The following is a 16,491-nucleotide window of genomic DNA, read 5'->3' as shown; positions in this document are numbered from 1 at the left end:
GCACAAGATGACGACTGTGCTGGGAGATGGAGGCCCACAATAAAGTGGAGCTCTAGCCAAAACACAGCAACAGCAGAGGAAATGCAGGAGGTTACTTGTGAAAAATCTTGCTATTTACTTACGCTTCTCACTTTTTCAGTGTCTGTTATCATTACTGAGAACATTCAGGCCTCCTAGTTTCAGTAAAAATAAAGTGTCTCATTGAAAGCTAAGGAGCTTCTTTTTCTCTTACCTATGTGGAGAGCTTGCCTGACAAATGTTGTTACATATTTAAAAGGCATATTTTAAAGATATTTTGTAATAGGGAAAAATGCATTTGAAATTGCTCTCTTAAAAATTGAAGATGTTCTAATAAATATACTGTTGCTATCATTTATCGTCACCTAGCCAGAGAGATATTTGAAACCTAGCTTTTAAAGAGATTGTACTAACTTTGAGAATGAGCTCTATGAATAGTTGTATCTATCACAAATGCATAGAAGGAGAAGCAAAGTAATGGTGAAAAATGAAACCTACTTTGAATTATTTCCTCCCAAATATTTTATAACTTAGTTGTGCATTTACAGTACCTGATAAAGATATGCTTTTTAAGATCTTGTTTTATCTTTCTTTTAAAAAAATCTAGTTTTATATATTATTTGCTGGATTTGGCCTCTCAAATGCATTGCATTTTAATCTCTTTTATTGCATAAATTGAGTTAATCTTACTGCAATCAACTGACTGAATCAGTTACAAAACTTCATCTTCCTCCTTCCTCACCATCCACAACTGGAACAAAGTTCACTTTAAACAGCGTTTGCTTTCTTTGTTTTAATAAAGGTAATCTCCTTCTTACTATAGGTAGGTCAAAGTCACAAACATGTGCCAAGAGGAAAACTTACACAAAGTGCTAGATGCAGGACCATATCTGTATCTTATACCATAGGCTGACTGAAGAGCATTAACAGCATTGTAGGCTGCTAATTCCTGTGTGGGGGAGAAAAACAAATACATAAATTAGACTTTGAATTAAATACTGTAATGGGGTTGGAACCTGAGCTATGAATCATTGACTTCCGGCACAATGCTGTATTCCATGAGTCCATGGCAGCTAATTTAAAATTATTTTAAAGGACAAATGCATTATTTATTTTTATTGATGGCAATTCCCTAACTTCATGAAAAACTTGATTTGGTATTTTCATGGCATAAAAAGAAGCTCACTGCCCTGTGAATGATCAGCCATTAAGTATTTGTAATTATAGGTATATATACCAACTTAGTGACGCAACAAATTTAGGCAACATGTGAGACCATGAGATGAAATAATCTCTTTTTTCTGCAGTTTAAAAGCCATGCATGCATTTTCTGCCAGTAGCTGTGGATGCATTTCCCAGACCACTAAACCTCATCTCTACTGGGCTTGTGAAGGAGTAATGGTCTCTTGGTGACACTCCACAGTGGTTCAGTGAGCAGAGTGGGAAGAAGGAAGGGGGCAAATTCCACTCCTGAATCTCTCTGATGGACAAATGAATGTTCACTGCTGGTCTAACTTGCTTTGGGGCCAGATGATGTAGGCTTGGAGAACTCTTTCCTCTATTGCAGAAGTGTGATTTCAGTACTGTATGGGGAAAATCAGCACCTACATTTCAACATCCATATGGATGCAGTCTGTTTAGGAGGTTCATGGCATCCTGTGAAACTGGGTGCAGAAGGCCTGACCCATGGCAAATTCTGAGGGTCACATGTGGATAGTACATCCAAACACAGAGAAAGGAACCACATGTTCAAAGAAAAATGAATATTATGATCCCAAAGAAAAGGGTCCTGGAGAAGGTACAGTGAAGGCCAGGAACATCTAGGAAAACACAGAGCCATCTCCTTATAGAGAGCAGGAAATGAACACCATTGGAGCTAGAAACTGCTGGACTTTGAACCACTGAGTAAAGCTGCAATGGTTGTTTTAGTTGTTTTATTTCTGTGAACTGAAGAGCTGTAGGTTTCAGTTTATGCAAGTCTTCATGAACATGGTCTTTTACCTTGTTACTCATTGGGCACTAGATTAATGCAGTGGGGAAGGATTACTCTATACTTGCGTTTCTGTTTACACACTTTCCCTAACCTTCCACCTGTTTGCCATTGTCAGGAATCGGGATTCTGGCTTAATCCTCAGTCTGACCCGTGCAGGCATTCCTGCTGTGGGTCTTTGCCTGCATAGAGAAGCCAGAGAAAACTGCTTTAAAATGTGATTCCAGAAAAAAAAAAAAAGTTCATTTTCACTTACTGGCCAGCAAGTAGTACTTTGGAGTATTTATTTTACACCAAGAACTGCTCTTAGCAAATGGAAGAGCACTTTTTTACTCCATTATAAAAATCTATGAGGCATAACTAGATTGTTTGTTTCTCAGCACAGGGATGATGATAGTGCCAGAGACTGACATGTTCACCTTGCCCCTTCTCTTCCTCTTGCCACCTTCATGAGAGCATGTGTGGAGGCAGGGACTGCTGAAGTCAATATTGCTGGGAACTTCTGCTGGGTTGGGATGTGGTTGCCAGCCGGTGCAGAGTGGTAACCTTGACTCACCCTAACACCAAAGATGAGGAGGAGGGAGGAGGTCTCAGAGAAGTGATGTCACTTGGGACTCTTCTTCCTTTTACAGATGCCTCAACTTCTGTGAGTCATGACACACAAGATCCATGACGGGGTCAGAGGTGTCGGACCCCGTCGGGGTGGCAAGGTGGCGGTGTGAGGCCACGGCGGTGGCAGTGGGGCCTTGCAGGGCTCTGGGGAGTGGGGAGCTCCAGTTGCAGCCCGGGGCTGTTGTCTGATGCCTGCACTGAAGCCCCAAGTACCAGCCTCAGTTCCTCAACAGAAATTTGGCAAGAAGCTGTGCCTGGCACTTACCAACCCCGGGGCTGCGGTGTGGGGCTGGGATGGCCTGACAACAGGCCTGACAACAGGCCTGACACCAGGGGAGCGAGCGCCAGGGCTGAGATAGGTGGAGAGCAATGTCCTGGTAAATGTGTCATGGAAAGGAGAACATAGCCACAAAGGAGAAGACTCCCCATGCATGAGTTAGTTATTCATTGTTCAGCAATGAGGCAACAGAAGCAAGCTCTGTTGAAATCTTTCTGAAGAAATAGTTTGGCAATGCCCATTTAAAAACAGCACAACAGTACTGGGTTCTGTGCAGAGGCAGCAACTGTCTGAAGGCCAGCCTGGGAGTGACTCAAGTCCACATCCACCACGTAGGCAGGTGTCCCTGGGCACTGTCAGCTTGATGCTCTTAGCCTTGAGGAGTGCTGCTTGCTTCCACTGTTATGTGGCCAAAGAATGGGACAGTTCTCAACTGCATCATACCATGCAGCTCGGATCCTGAATAGATCTGGGCAACCGGTCTTTGAACATCCTCAAGGAGAAAGGTTCACATAAAATTACCAGATGTTTACAAAGACATTCACAGATTCAGTTGTGCCATATAAAGTCACTGCAAACGCTGAAGCAAATGACTGTACAGGAAGAAAAGGGATGAAAAGTAGATGAAATTTAAAACTCTTGAGGTGGATGAATGTTTCTGCTGGTTTTTTTCAATCTAAAAGTGCACTTTCATTTTAAGTATCTTAAAAGAACAGATTTCAAGAGAGTGTTAATAAGAGAGTTGTGCCTAAATTAGAACAGAATATGCATATTGTGATCAGTACACAGCTCTCCAGTTTCAAAGCCACTCTGAATAATTGAACACTTTAATCGAAATAGTAACTGACAGCTCACTAGAATGATATGAGCCAGACAGAAACATCCTTTCTTCTGCTCAGGATTAATTGCGGCCCCCTGTTAGCACCAAATGTTATTTATCTGCTATGCACGTGGAGTCCTACAGTTGTCCACTGTACACAGCCCATGTAAACCAACAAAGCTTCTTCCATCATCATCAGGAAATAGAGATCTGCTGCTTTTCAGCTCACTGTAATTCTCCAAGAGAACTGGAGAATCTGAAAACTCAGCCTAAGTCACCATTTTAGACACTTCAAGGCTATTCATTTTGGAGCCACCAGGGTGTGTTGGTTTTGCGTGGCAAGGTTTTGGTAGCGGGGGGGGGGGGCTACAGGGGTGGCTTCTGTGAGAAGCTGCTAGAAGCTACCCCTGTGTCTGATAGAGCCAATGCCAGCCGGCTCCAAGACGGACCCGCCGCTGGCCAAGGCCAAGCCAATCAGCGCCTCTGGGATAACATATTTAAGAAAGAGAAAAAACAGTTAGAGAGCGTTTTTGCAGCCAGAGAGAGGAGTGAGAAGATGTAAGAACATCTGCAGACACCAAGGTCAGTGAAGAAGGAGGGGGAGGAGGTGCTCCAGGCACCGGAGCAAGATTCCCCTGCAGCCCGTGGTGAAGACCATGGTGAAGCAGGCTGTCCCCCTGCAGCCCATGGAGGAAGGATGAGGGGGTGTAGAGATCCCACCTGCAGCCCGTGGAGGATCCCACACTGGAGCAGGTGGAGACACCTGAAGGAGGCTGTGACCCCATGGGAAGCCCGTGCTGGAGCAAGTTCCTGGCAGGACCTGTGGCCCCGTGGAGAGAGGAGCCCACGCCAGAGCAGGTTTGCTGACAGGACTTGTGACCCTGTGGGGGACCCACGCTGGAGCAGTTTGCTCCTGAAGGTCTGCACCCCGTGGAGGAGACTCACGTTGGAGAAGGTTGTGAAGGACTGTCTCCCGTGAGAGGGACCCCACGCTGGAGCAGGGGAACGATGAGAGGAGTCCTCCCCCTGAGGATGAAGAAGCGGCAGAAACACCACGTGATGAACTGACCATAACCCCCACTCCCCGTCCCCCTGTGCCGCTGAGGGGGGCGGAGGTTGAAGCCGGGAGTGAAGTTGAGCCCGGGAAGATGGGAGGGGTGGGGGGAGGTGTTTTAAGATTTGGTTTTATTTCTCATTCCTCTACTCTGTTTTGCTTAGTAATAAATCAGATGAATTCCCTCTCTAAGTTCGGTCTGTTTTGCTCGTGATGATAATTAGAGAATGATCTCTCCCTGTCCTTATCTCAACCCACAAGCTTTTAGTTATACCTTTTCTCCCCTGTCTAGAGAAGCAGGGGAGTGATAGAGCGGCTCTGGTGGGCACCTGGCCCTCAGCCAGGGTCAACCCACCACACAGGGGATGGAGCCTTTGGCTGTAGGCAAATACTAAAAAACAAAAATAAAATAAATAAGCAACAGTATTCCATTCATTTTCACTATGATCCCTATAATGAGCTTTCTAAATAACAGGAAATTACTTCAGTTTCTTATTCTGACCTCCCTGTTCTTTCTGACCCACTGCAATAGAAAGAATTATAGAGTTCAAATACTGGCAAAATATTTAGAATTGGGATTTGGCTTCCATTTGTCCAGGGCTGTTGTCTAAAACAGTGTCTGTCTTTGTCCTTTTAGGTCTGTGTTCCACTCCCTCTGATGAGAAGCCTGATCCAAGGTCTCACAAAGCTGGGGAACATCTACTACTCATTAAAAACTGGGTTCCTTTGGTCTAAAAGCTGTGGATGGAAAGGTAGAGTGTGTGCGCTGAGGGGCAGTTACTCCCTGTCTCAGAATGGAAATAGCCCTCGAGCAGCAAAACCAACACAAACTGAAGATTTACTGGTATGTGGAAAACTCTCAGATACTCCTTCTCCTTACAATGAATTTCCTGCTATTGCCTTACATTACTCTGGGTATTTTCATCAAGATACCCAACAGTCATCTTCTTGCAGAGCCGATGCTCATTCTTCCTAATACCATGTCTTTAATTTCTGCTGTCTTGTCTGTCCTTAAAAAAATGTGCTTGCACCTGCTGATCTTCAAAGGAAAGAAATCTTGTGGTTTTAAATTCCCAGTCTATGTTTTTTGGTAAGTAACAGTCACCAATTCACTCAGGGAACTCATTTTTTTCCTTTTTCCATGCCCCAAAAGAGGGTGGAGAAGGTAGAATAAAAAGAAGGCTCATGGATTTATTTGCAGTCAATGCAAGGTTGGGTGGCCAGTCCCTACAAGTCTCATATTTTTAACTTCTCTGGCTGCTTAGTTAAATTCTAATTTGCTCTGTTTCGCAAGAATGACATCAGACAGGAGAATTTTTAGTAGGTGCTGAAATTAAGTGTCTTAACAGAAATTAACCCACAAAGTGAGTTCAGTTTTTGGAGTGCTGCTCAGCCTCCTCAGAGGGCAGCTGAGCAAAACTTCAGCAAAGCTCCAGGACTAACAACATCATTTATTCTGCACAGGATAAATCTAAGGGGCAGTTAAGCTCCTTTTGGAGTAAACTAGCTTAAACTAGCAAGTTTAATGTCACTGCAACTTTCAAGGCCAAAATGGGAGATACATGGACAATGTCATTTTACTGAGGACTGAGGGTGAAAGAAAGGGGTTTGCTACTGGTTGGTACAATGTGTGTCTGTGTGAAGGAGCAAACAGAAAGTGAAGCTTGAGCCATATTTCCATAACAGAAATCAGGAGGGGTTTATGTCCAGGAGGCTGGCTAAAAACAGACCTCAAACTGTGAGCGGAGGGAATAGTTCTGCATTCAGATGAGCATGGAATACATGAAATGTACATATTTGTAAATCAATAGGCTTGCATCAAAACCTGTACTCTTATTATTTTATTCTTCTAACAGACAAAACTCTAAATCACCTGATGTTAATTAACTGCTTGTCTTAAAGGGGTAAAACCACTATGTCTGAGCAGGATGATACACAGAGCAATACAAGCTTTACCTTTGGTGAAATCTGTGAGATTTCTCCTCTAATTGATAAATATAAGCCATTTCAATTTTATTTTGTTCATAAAGATGATCTTCTTTGTGCTTCCAGTGTTTAAGTTCTGAGCATGAAGGGACAGAATTTCATCTAGATGCCCAAGGACTTAACTACATAATTCCCATTACGGTTAATTAAATAAAATGATAATAACTATAATTAAAACCCAGGGATTTATCCTATAAAGTAATTTAAAGGGACCGATGGATGGAAGGCACTATGCCATTTTAATCGAATTACCGCTGACTCGCTTTGAATTAAGGTTATATAACCGGAAATGCGATTGCAAGCTGATCTAGAATAAATACCACTCAATATTAAAGTATGTGCAAAGTATTGAAGAAACAAGTGTCCTCTCAAAACAAAACATACCAAACAATACTATACAGGGAAGCATATTCTCCCAAGCTTTAATGTACTTACCACACAGCCGAAGTTTGGAATAGTTGCATATTTGTAAGAGTAAGGGTACAGCAGCATCTGTGCGTATGCGTGGAAGGACAAATAGGCTTTTATTTGTTTCCGATGTTTGCGGAGAAAATGAGCGACAGCCTTTACTTCAGGCTCAGACTCAGGAAAGGGACCACAGTAGGTGTCATCGCATGGGTGAAATGAAGCACCTTCATCTAGAGATTGAAAGAGAAAGTTGATGGGAAGCAATCATGGAGAATTTCTAAGGATCAACTTCTGGCTTAGCCTGCGAGGGCCTGCATGTAAAAGTGTGAAAAGGAATAAACAAATTGCTTTCTTGTAACTGATGGGCATGAGCCAGTGGGACCTCAGTACAGCAATCTGCTCCATTATCTAGTAGACACACCAAGTTGCCAATTGGCCAACTACATGCAGTTCTCCTCAGGGGATGTATTTTTAACCCAACAGAAAAAGGAGACCCTGACTTCATTGTATTTTCTTCCCCGGCTTTCCATATGAGGGGCACATTTTATGATAGCATTCCAGTATTAAAACTATTGAAGGGTCTCAGTTGGTCTATTTGAAATCAGAGTGCTATACCTCTTTCACTAGTCACTGCCAAGACAAATCTAGCTTTAAGAGCATTTTAACGTACTAGCTACTACAGTGATGGTTACAATGCTAGGTAGATAACCTCAGCAGGCACTATCTTAGAGACTGGTTTAAAACATGAGAATAGTCCCTGACTACTGCCTATTTTTGCTCTTTCAAACCTTTGGGAAAAAATGACAAGCCGCATAGGATGATTGCTCAGTTAGCTAAAATAGATATCACCTCAGTTTGCACAGGGCTTATTTTTCCTTCAGGTTTGGGGCAGGGGTTCAGTTGTGAGGATATCTTTCACCACGTCAACCTGCTCAGGTGGCAGTAAGCTGCAGAAGTGTAGCCTGCATGTAATATCCCATGAGGTACTGAAAGATGAAACTCAGAAAAGGAGATGTGGTAGTGGCTTCTTTATCATTTAACAATTCTGGATGTAAGCCACCGTCTCATTTACAGCTCAGGGCCTGGGTCTGAAAGAAAAATATTTATGCAAATCCACTCCGCTCTTTTATCCACTGTGATTTCAAAATGCCACATGTTTTACACTGACCCACAGAATAAGAATAGTTTGTTTGTGACATTCCCTAGTGTCATCAGGGACTTACAAAAGCAGTGTTTTATTAGCTTTCCTTTGTATAGTAAGTACTGCCATCTTCAAATAATAAGAAGAGAGCAGTGTGTGAGAAGGCATAATAATATGAGCTAAACCAGGGTTATGCAATCAACCTAATGCCAAAAAAAGTGGAAGAATTTCATGCTGCAGCTTCATTTGTAATACAAAAATTGAGGCTACCATTCAATGGCCACAGGTGGGGATTTCAAAAGGTATTAGTGCTTAGATTGCAGTGAATATGGAAGGGTTATATAGAGGGCAGACGGTCTCCTCCCTGCAGAACAGATGGCCACCAACTCATCCAAATCCCAAGAGCACTGCCTCGAAGTCTTGGCAGATAATATAGCTAAAGGAGAGCTATTTAACAGAGCCTCTGGAGCCTTTGCTTATTTTATGGATACTTCATCTCCTGTAACAGTGTTGCATACTGAATCATGAAAATGGACATCACTGTTAATAAACAGCAGAATCCTACAAGCTAATGGTAAAATAACCCAATGGTAAAGTATGACTCAGTTTAGTGACTTTCAGTGAAGAAAAAAACCTCTCTAAACTGTCCAGCCTACTGTTGTGAGCCATTTGCAATCCCAGCTGTAATTAATGCTTTTCCGTAAGTGAAGCTGGCTGGTAGTAAAAAGTGGCCTTGGATAATGTAAGGATATCCTCAGTATTCACACTGGAAGTTCTTTTAAAGTAACACAAGAATGAAAAAAATGATACAGTACGTATCATCTCCTGTGAAATTTCTGGATTACAGTCATGAGAAGAAAATGGAATTGCATAAAATGTCACCATGCTGCCTTATTTTTGTACCTGATAGCATACCGGGAGAGGACAAGTATCCTCCAACATACACCATCAGATCAAATGTGCAAAGGAAATGTGTGCAGAGACTGATAAAACCAATCCTTTGGTACAGAAGGCAGGCTGGGAGCATGGACTATCTGGAGCATGATTCTCAAACTTCCTTGCAGCCGCTTCTTCTGCCAGTATGAGGAACTGTCCTCAGTGAGCAATGGGGTGCACTGGAAATTGGGATGCACTGGAAATTTTAACTCCCACTGCTGTTCTCTTGGGGGCTTCAGATGCAACCCCTTTAACTGGATTTGGCCTATGACATAATTTCATTCTAATTACCTCATTATTGGCTTTAACGTTGCTATTTCAAGAACATTAAACCATTGTGCTAGTTATTGCACATAAATATATATAGCAAGGAGCATTTCTACCCAGTGATCTTGCTGTCAGTATTCACCTGGGTCTGTGTGCAATTTCTGTGGACTATTTTGGGCACAGGGCGCTGCAAAGCAAAATCTACCACAATTGGTGATATAGCCCTTTTCTCAGGCTGTAGAGAATATAGAAGCAACATCATAAAGCTTACATCAAAGTCCTACACCAGAAGGGAAGAGGAAAGCAGAAGGGATACTGTGTTATCTTTACCAAGTAGCTAACTGCAGCTAGCATTCAGCAGCTTTGCTGGGGCTGGGTTCTGCCACAACAGACTTGCCTGGAAGCCCCACGGTGAAGTTCAAGCCTTGTCTGCAAACTGCAAGTGCTACTGAACTGAAAGAAAAGGGTTTTTACAAGCAAGCATACATGGTATTAAATGTTAAACACACCATGATTATACAAGCCTCAAAGTGTGATATGATCTAGATTCTTCCCTGCCTCATTTAGTGTCAGATTAATGAGAATATGGGGCGCCAGGTGAGGATCTTCTGAGCACCAGTCTGCCCAGTTCATGAAAGAGCTCTTTATTCTCCAACAAAACAGAGAATCAGATGGAGTTTGGGGTCCAGTGAGGGAAGCAGAGCATGTGCTTGGTGGGATGACGAGCATCCTTGAATGAATTTTTCTTTTTTAAGCTTGGGGTGAGGACCTGTCTTTAATGTTCAGTGCAGGGGAGAAATGCAACAAGCAGTGGATTACAACACACAATGTGTCTGTGTTTTGTTATAGTATCACTCAGTGTAGAAAAAATGTTTTTTACTGAAAACTAAGCAAACATTTTCAGGACTGAGTAAAAAAGTGTGCTTTAGTACGGTGGCTGGGGAGCAAGGAGAGGGAGGAGCAGAGTGATTTGAACCCAACAAAGATTCATTAGCACTAGAAAGAAAATGCACTGTGTGAGTATTAATGTTGCACTGATAGGTACCTATACTATGGCTTTGGGGACTTTGCAAGAGAACTGTTCATTCCAATTACACTGGTGGCTATCTTCTGAACAGTAAATTTAAGTCCCCAAAATACTTGCAGTTGTGACTTACACACTTAAGTAAAATATGGTGATAGCGATGCAGGTCTTTGGTTCATTTTAACATTATTTTTGCAGCATAGAATTGCCTTAAAGATGGTGATAGCAGCCCTGGGACTATCTTCTGTCGTGGAGGGAATCTCAGCTAACATAGGGTTTCTGTAACTGCCTCTGTGTCAGTCCTCTCCTTACCGCGAGTAGAGTTGAAAAAAATTGGAAGCATATTTCATACATCCATACTGTATTGAATGTACTTGTCTGTTCACTCTCACCTCATTTGTAATCGCCCTAGGCAGATTATTCACGCTCACTTTTATCCTTACAGTTCTCAAAAATCTGCGTGAAGAATCCAATCGCCGCAAGCCAGACTGTACAGTCCTTACTCCTACTGCAAGCAATCGGAGTATTGTGGAAACGTCTAGAGACTTCCAGTGGAAGAGGGATGGGCTGAAGGGCGGGCTGTTGCGCTAGCGCTATGCAAACACAATTTCTGTTTTACAAGTTTATAATGTAAATAAGCAAGGCAGATGGAGGAGAAGTCAGCTGCACAGAGGGGTGAAGGAAGTTGCTCAAGACGGGAGAGCAGGTCAGCAGAAAAACCAGGGATATACCTAGATCTAGATCTGTGTCATCTCTCTCGCCATATTTCACAACAAGGTGCTATTACTTTCTGCTGCACCAGAACTTGTATGGCTGCTTACTCCTGTGTGAGAGTTGCACCGTCTTTGCTGTAAGATTTAATAAAATACCATTTCTTCTTCAGTGGATTCATTCTAAATCTTCTGCTAGTATTTCATTACTGCTGCATTCTCTATGAAAAATTGAGGTCAATTTTTATGAAAGTATTTACAGAAGTGCTGGGAGTTTAAAACTGGATGTCCATGCATATATAAGCACCTTCTTTCTTTATTAAATTGCTAATAATAATGGCCTTAAAATATTCTCAGGCACTTCTCTGAGGCCAACAAAGCAAGTATGACATTTCCAAAGCTAAAGCCATTTCAGAGAAATGACAAATTAAATAAAATTAAGTTTGAAATGTTTCCTAAAGCTGTAGTCAGGTAAATTCTGAAATATGATTGACCTAGCTCAGTACTGTGCTTGAAATTATTTATATGATTGCAGAAATACAGAATAGTTGTATGTGCAGGGTTTTTTGGGGTTTTTTTTGGTTTTTTGTTTTTTTTTTACTTTTGCCACAGTCGCTATGAAAACTTCTTACTTGTGATAAAATGTATTTTTCCAAAGTTCAGGACTTTTATTTTTTTAGAAGCTAGAAGGAAAATTTGTGCCCTGGCTTGTGACTTTATGTGAAAGTAGCTTCAACTTTAACTATGGAAAAGAGAATGCTTCACAATAGATGTGACCTAACCCACTTAATCTGTTGGATAATTAATTACAAGGGTAATCTGAACTGGTGGACCAAAGTATCTCCAGACTTACCACACCATTTCACTTTCCAGTTGCGATTAGCATCAACACCGTGACACCGAAACCTTGTGTTCTTTGATCTTGTTTTTCTCCAAAATCGATCCTAACATAAGTTATAAAATAGTTAAATGGCAACATTGCTATATTTTGGCAAAAATCTATTTGTACACATAACGAACCAACCCTGGTAAACATATTTATTATTCCATTTTAACGGGTGTAATTTACTTCCATTTTGTGTGCCACAAAGTGATGGACCAGATTATACAGAAAGTCACCTTTGAATGATGTAACAACCATTCGGTCTTTCCTGTCTGAACAATTTTTTGAATAATATTACTGATACTACTTACATTTGTCCAGCTAAAATGATATCCATCCACATTAAATACAGGCATGATATAGAAATACAGCTGAGTTAGCATCTTTCTCATGGCAGGATCGGTCTGGTATGTCTGAAGAGCCTAAAGCAGAAAAGCCAAAGAAAGTAGTTTCCATAGTAAAAATAATTTCCCAATTAAGTAGTGTGACAGGCTAAGAGATTCACGTTGCCTTTGGCAGTACAGAGACCTGATCTCACAGCACCACTGACATCCTTGGACCTGTACTTGAAACCCTGAGATCTTCCTGCAAATGTGATTAAAGGTGGCATGTGAACATGTGAAAATGGTGTTCAAAAGACCCCATTCTCTCTGCTTCTCTGTTACTTCCAATAGCCAGGAAAATACAACTCACATTACAGAAAAGCAAATGCATACAAAGTGTTTCTTGCTGTAGGAGCTAAAAGTCAGTGGAATAGATCCTTAGTTGAGGAAATGAGTTTAGCTCCTGTAAGACAATGGAGTGCTGTTGTTTCCACCAGGTGATGATTTGGTGAGGTCAGAGCATGTCTTAAAGCGTTTAAGGCTCACATTACACAAGCTTTTGTTGTATTCAAAGTAATTTACTATATGCACAATAATCAATACAGGCAGCTTATTCCTTTATAATTTAGAAACCCCCCTACTTTTGGAGAACCTCAAACATAAAGGTTAGTAGAGGAAGTCTAGGTAGGGAAAGTAATTTTTTTTCCATTCTACATCTTAGAAAAATGCAGCAAACCAGAGGCTCCTCAGCAGTTCTGTTTGCTAGTACCGGACATGCTCCTTTACCAGTTTCAGGAAGCTTGGACTCCACATGCTGCAGCAAAACCTGTCCCTTGTCATAGGTGGGCATCAAACTTGCATCCTTAAAGTTTAAGTCTTGATTCTGTGAGGTGAGGAATCAAGTGTTTCACCTGTCAGGTGGAAAGTGTATCATGCTGACGCTGGGTTCAGAGGGATGCCTGAGGCTGGCTCCTCCTCCTCCCGCTGCAGTGATTACAGCCTTCTGCTCTGCAGTATTTCTGGCCCTCCAGATCCAAGAAGTAACATGTGTTTGGGGGGACAAAGGGAAATGTTTGCTCAGAAATAAACTAAGCTAAAAGCTTTTCAATTGACAAATGCCAGGGAACAGTGTGGAGTACAGGAATTTGATACTTCTGGGCTCCTAACCGTGCAGCTGTTTGGGTTATTGAAGCTGCCACTGGAGCTGACGAATGCTTTTTGTGCAATACCCTTAAGAAATACCCATACAATTGGACATGTTGGGACTGAAAATTCCTCATGGAGGAGTTAGAACATTTTTTGTCTTTACTGAGGGCCTAGCGAGACTTCTGAATGCTTTTTGTAAGCTGTTCATTAACCACCTCTCTGTCGTGCAGCGCTTTCTCCTCACCTAGCCTCAGCTTTCCTCCCAGCAGTGCTCTGCCCGTGCAGGTCCTTCAGCCTCCCTTGCAGATCCAAAGTGGCACGACATCCCTTTGCAAAGCCACCAAGTCGCCCGGTGCTACTCCACACCGAGCTCCTCTTCTGTTTCAGCCAGGCAAGAGGAGGGGAAGGCGAGCAATGGAGGGGGCACAGCACAGATTGTAATGAAACTTCGCCAGCAGCTGGGACAGCATGGTGTGGAGCACCGCAGGGTGGGATGAGATGCCAAAAGAGGGTAGGGTTATCGTAGGGGAGAAGAGGATGGCAGTGAGCTTTTGAGGGGAAGCCTGTTGGAGCCGTGGGCTGCCTAAGAAAAAGTCCCTTGCCAATGCAGAGGTCACAGGTCCCCTGGCCCACGTGCCAGAAATTCCCCCAAGGTTCTTAGCTGGAACGGTATAGCATTTAAATTCAATGTACTCGTATTAGGAAGCCACATCAAGGCTACAAATACATTTGGATAAAAAATATTGGCATTCAGGGAACTGCAGCTATAGCAAAAAGTAATTTTGTCAGGACAGAAAGAAATGGTTACTCAGAAATAATGGCCATGAAAACAAGGGCTGTGTTTCACTCATGTTCCACATGCAGAAAACACATACTGAAGTAACTAGGGCTACTCTGTGCATTAAGCTAGCCCTGCACTTAAATCTTCACCGGATTAAGAGCCTATATGATAAGTATGGATGTTAAATCTGTAAGACTGTTCTTACAGTGAAAACAGAACCAAGGCGTGCTCCAAAATGTGAGTCAAGGAAAAGCAGTAATTTTATCATGCTTATTTCAGGGAGAAGTAACTTGGTTGGGGAGGAAATAAGGCACCGCAACCCCACTTCCTTGACTTTTTCTCTTTTTAGACAGTATTAACAATTTAAGCTCAGGTTGTGTCTCCTTGGTGGATATTTAGATATCAGTGATAAGGAGATTGACGTATTTGTTTGTATCTGTATTTATGTATGCCATTCTTTTGCTGTCAGTTACATCCGTAATTATGCAGTTTGTTACACTGCAGTGTTATATACTGTATTTTAAACTGCAATGCTATAAGATTAAACTCTTTAACACACTTTTAAAATCATCTCCTTATAATGACTACAGATAATTAAAGGTAATACCCTCCTTAAAAATTGCATGGATGAGTTTTGCAAATTTTTCAGAACCTTTCCAAATTTGTAAAAAATGACATAATGAAAATATTTGAATTAATATTTTTTAATGTTCAATATGTTTTCAATCCAGTGAAGAATATATTTTTCTTGTTAGGTAAAAACACCACTATTTGAAAACCAAAAGCAAACATGGATAGCAAAATGTCAAGCACCCTTTCATTTTTTAAAGCTGCTCTGTATTATTTTAATGTCTGCTGTCTTTGACATGAGAGACCTTGGAAAGCATTATAGTTCCCAGTAATACTCTTCAAAATTTTAAATCTTAAAGTTGATTTAGAGCCAAATACGTCACTGAGTTCTGTTCTTTAAAGCATATATGGTTTATCTTAACAATTTGTTACACTTTTTAGAGTACCATTTCATTTAAAATGGAATAGAGCTTGTGCGGCTTTCATATTCATGGAAAGCAAGAGTGTAGATGGTGTAACCTGGAGTAAGTGGGATCATATTCATTCCTTCTGCTGAAAATATTTTGTTCTTCATACTGTTTTTATGTGGCAATTTTATTTGATAATATGTGATCCAGCAACACAGAGTGTATCATCTTACCTCCCTTAACAGGGAGTTCTTTGGCAATGTGCCTTACAGTTACTAAGGTGTGTCCTTGCTGGAGCAAAGCCCACAACTTGCCTTTTGTGACATGACTCTCAAATCCTCCAAACAATGATCATGCGAACCACCCCCACCCCCAGCAGTGTTGCAACATTTTCTCTTTACTATGACACAAGCAAGATGAATATAAACCAGTAGTGAATTAAATGCATTGTAGTTTGCCCAGAGCTCTCAGAATACAGAGTAATACGACTTCATACGGCTTGATTCTGCTTCCCCATCATGCAATCAATAGCAGCTTTGCTGCTGAGTATGCGGAGTGCCAGACTGGCCCAATAAATGCTGAATAGCGTTATTAGTGAATGAACAGATGATACAGGAACCCTGCCAACACCGTGCAAGCAATCTGCCTGGAGGATGGGGGAAAGGACCAATGATTAATAGGAGGGGGCTCGATCATCTGGATCAGCAGCGTGGTGGTTGTTGATAGAGCTATGCCAGCTTCAGCCGGATGAGGATCTGGTCCATAGAAAATTTAATTTGGGGGACAAAGTGAACAAAAGAGCTATACTGTAAACTGCCAAGGCAATAGAAAACAAGAGTTTAAAATGGATTTAGGACGCAGTTGGGCTTTTTGTAAAATAAGGGGATGACTGAGAAGGACAAGCAAGGAGACATGGTTGAAACTCTGAAATTGCAGTTGAGCTTAATAATAATTAATTGTGGGACAGCAAATTGTTATCAAATTTAAGATAACAATCAGCTTTTGTTGTTTCTGGTTTTGAATCAAACAATCACACTGAATTAAACCGTTACTATTTTAGCACAGGGAATTGAGTCCATTGCTGTGCTTTCAGAAATCACATAAAACCGCTTCCGACAAAACAGGATTAACTGTTCCA

The 16,491-nt window shown here is 41.7% G+C and overlaps 1 protein-coding gene across 1 annotated transcript in view; it reads right to left on the bottom strand.

Moving 5' to 3' along the window:
* The window catches only part of CPA6 (carboxypeptidase A6), an 87,325-nt gene that overhangs the window by 1,539 nt on the left and 69,295 nt on the right, over positions 1–16,491 (bottom strand). The window contains exons 7-10 of the mRNA XM_075742998.1: positions 12,438–12,548; positions 12,097–12,187; positions 7,193–7,395; positions 883–967 (exon numbers count right to left, since the gene is read on the bottom strand). Coding sequence (XP_075599113.1) covers positions 883–967; positions 7,193–7,395; positions 12,097–12,187; positions 12,438–12,548 — 490 coding nt within the window. The remainder of the gene's footprint in view (positions 1–882; positions 968–7,192; positions 7,396–12,096; positions 12,188–12,437; positions 12,549–16,491) is intronic.

The sequence above is a fragment of the Balearica regulorum genome, chromosome 2 (genome assembly GCF_011004875.1).
Source record: "Balearica regulorum gibbericeps isolate bBalReg1 chromosome 2, bBalReg1.pri, whole genome shotgun sequence".
In the NCBI taxonomy this organism is placed as follows: domain Eukaryota; kingdom Metazoa; phylum Chordata; class Aves; order Gruiformes; family Gruidae; genus Balearica; species Balearica regulorum.
Note: the sequence above shows the minus strand (reverse complement) of the source record. Positions and strands in the feature narration are given on the sequence as shown.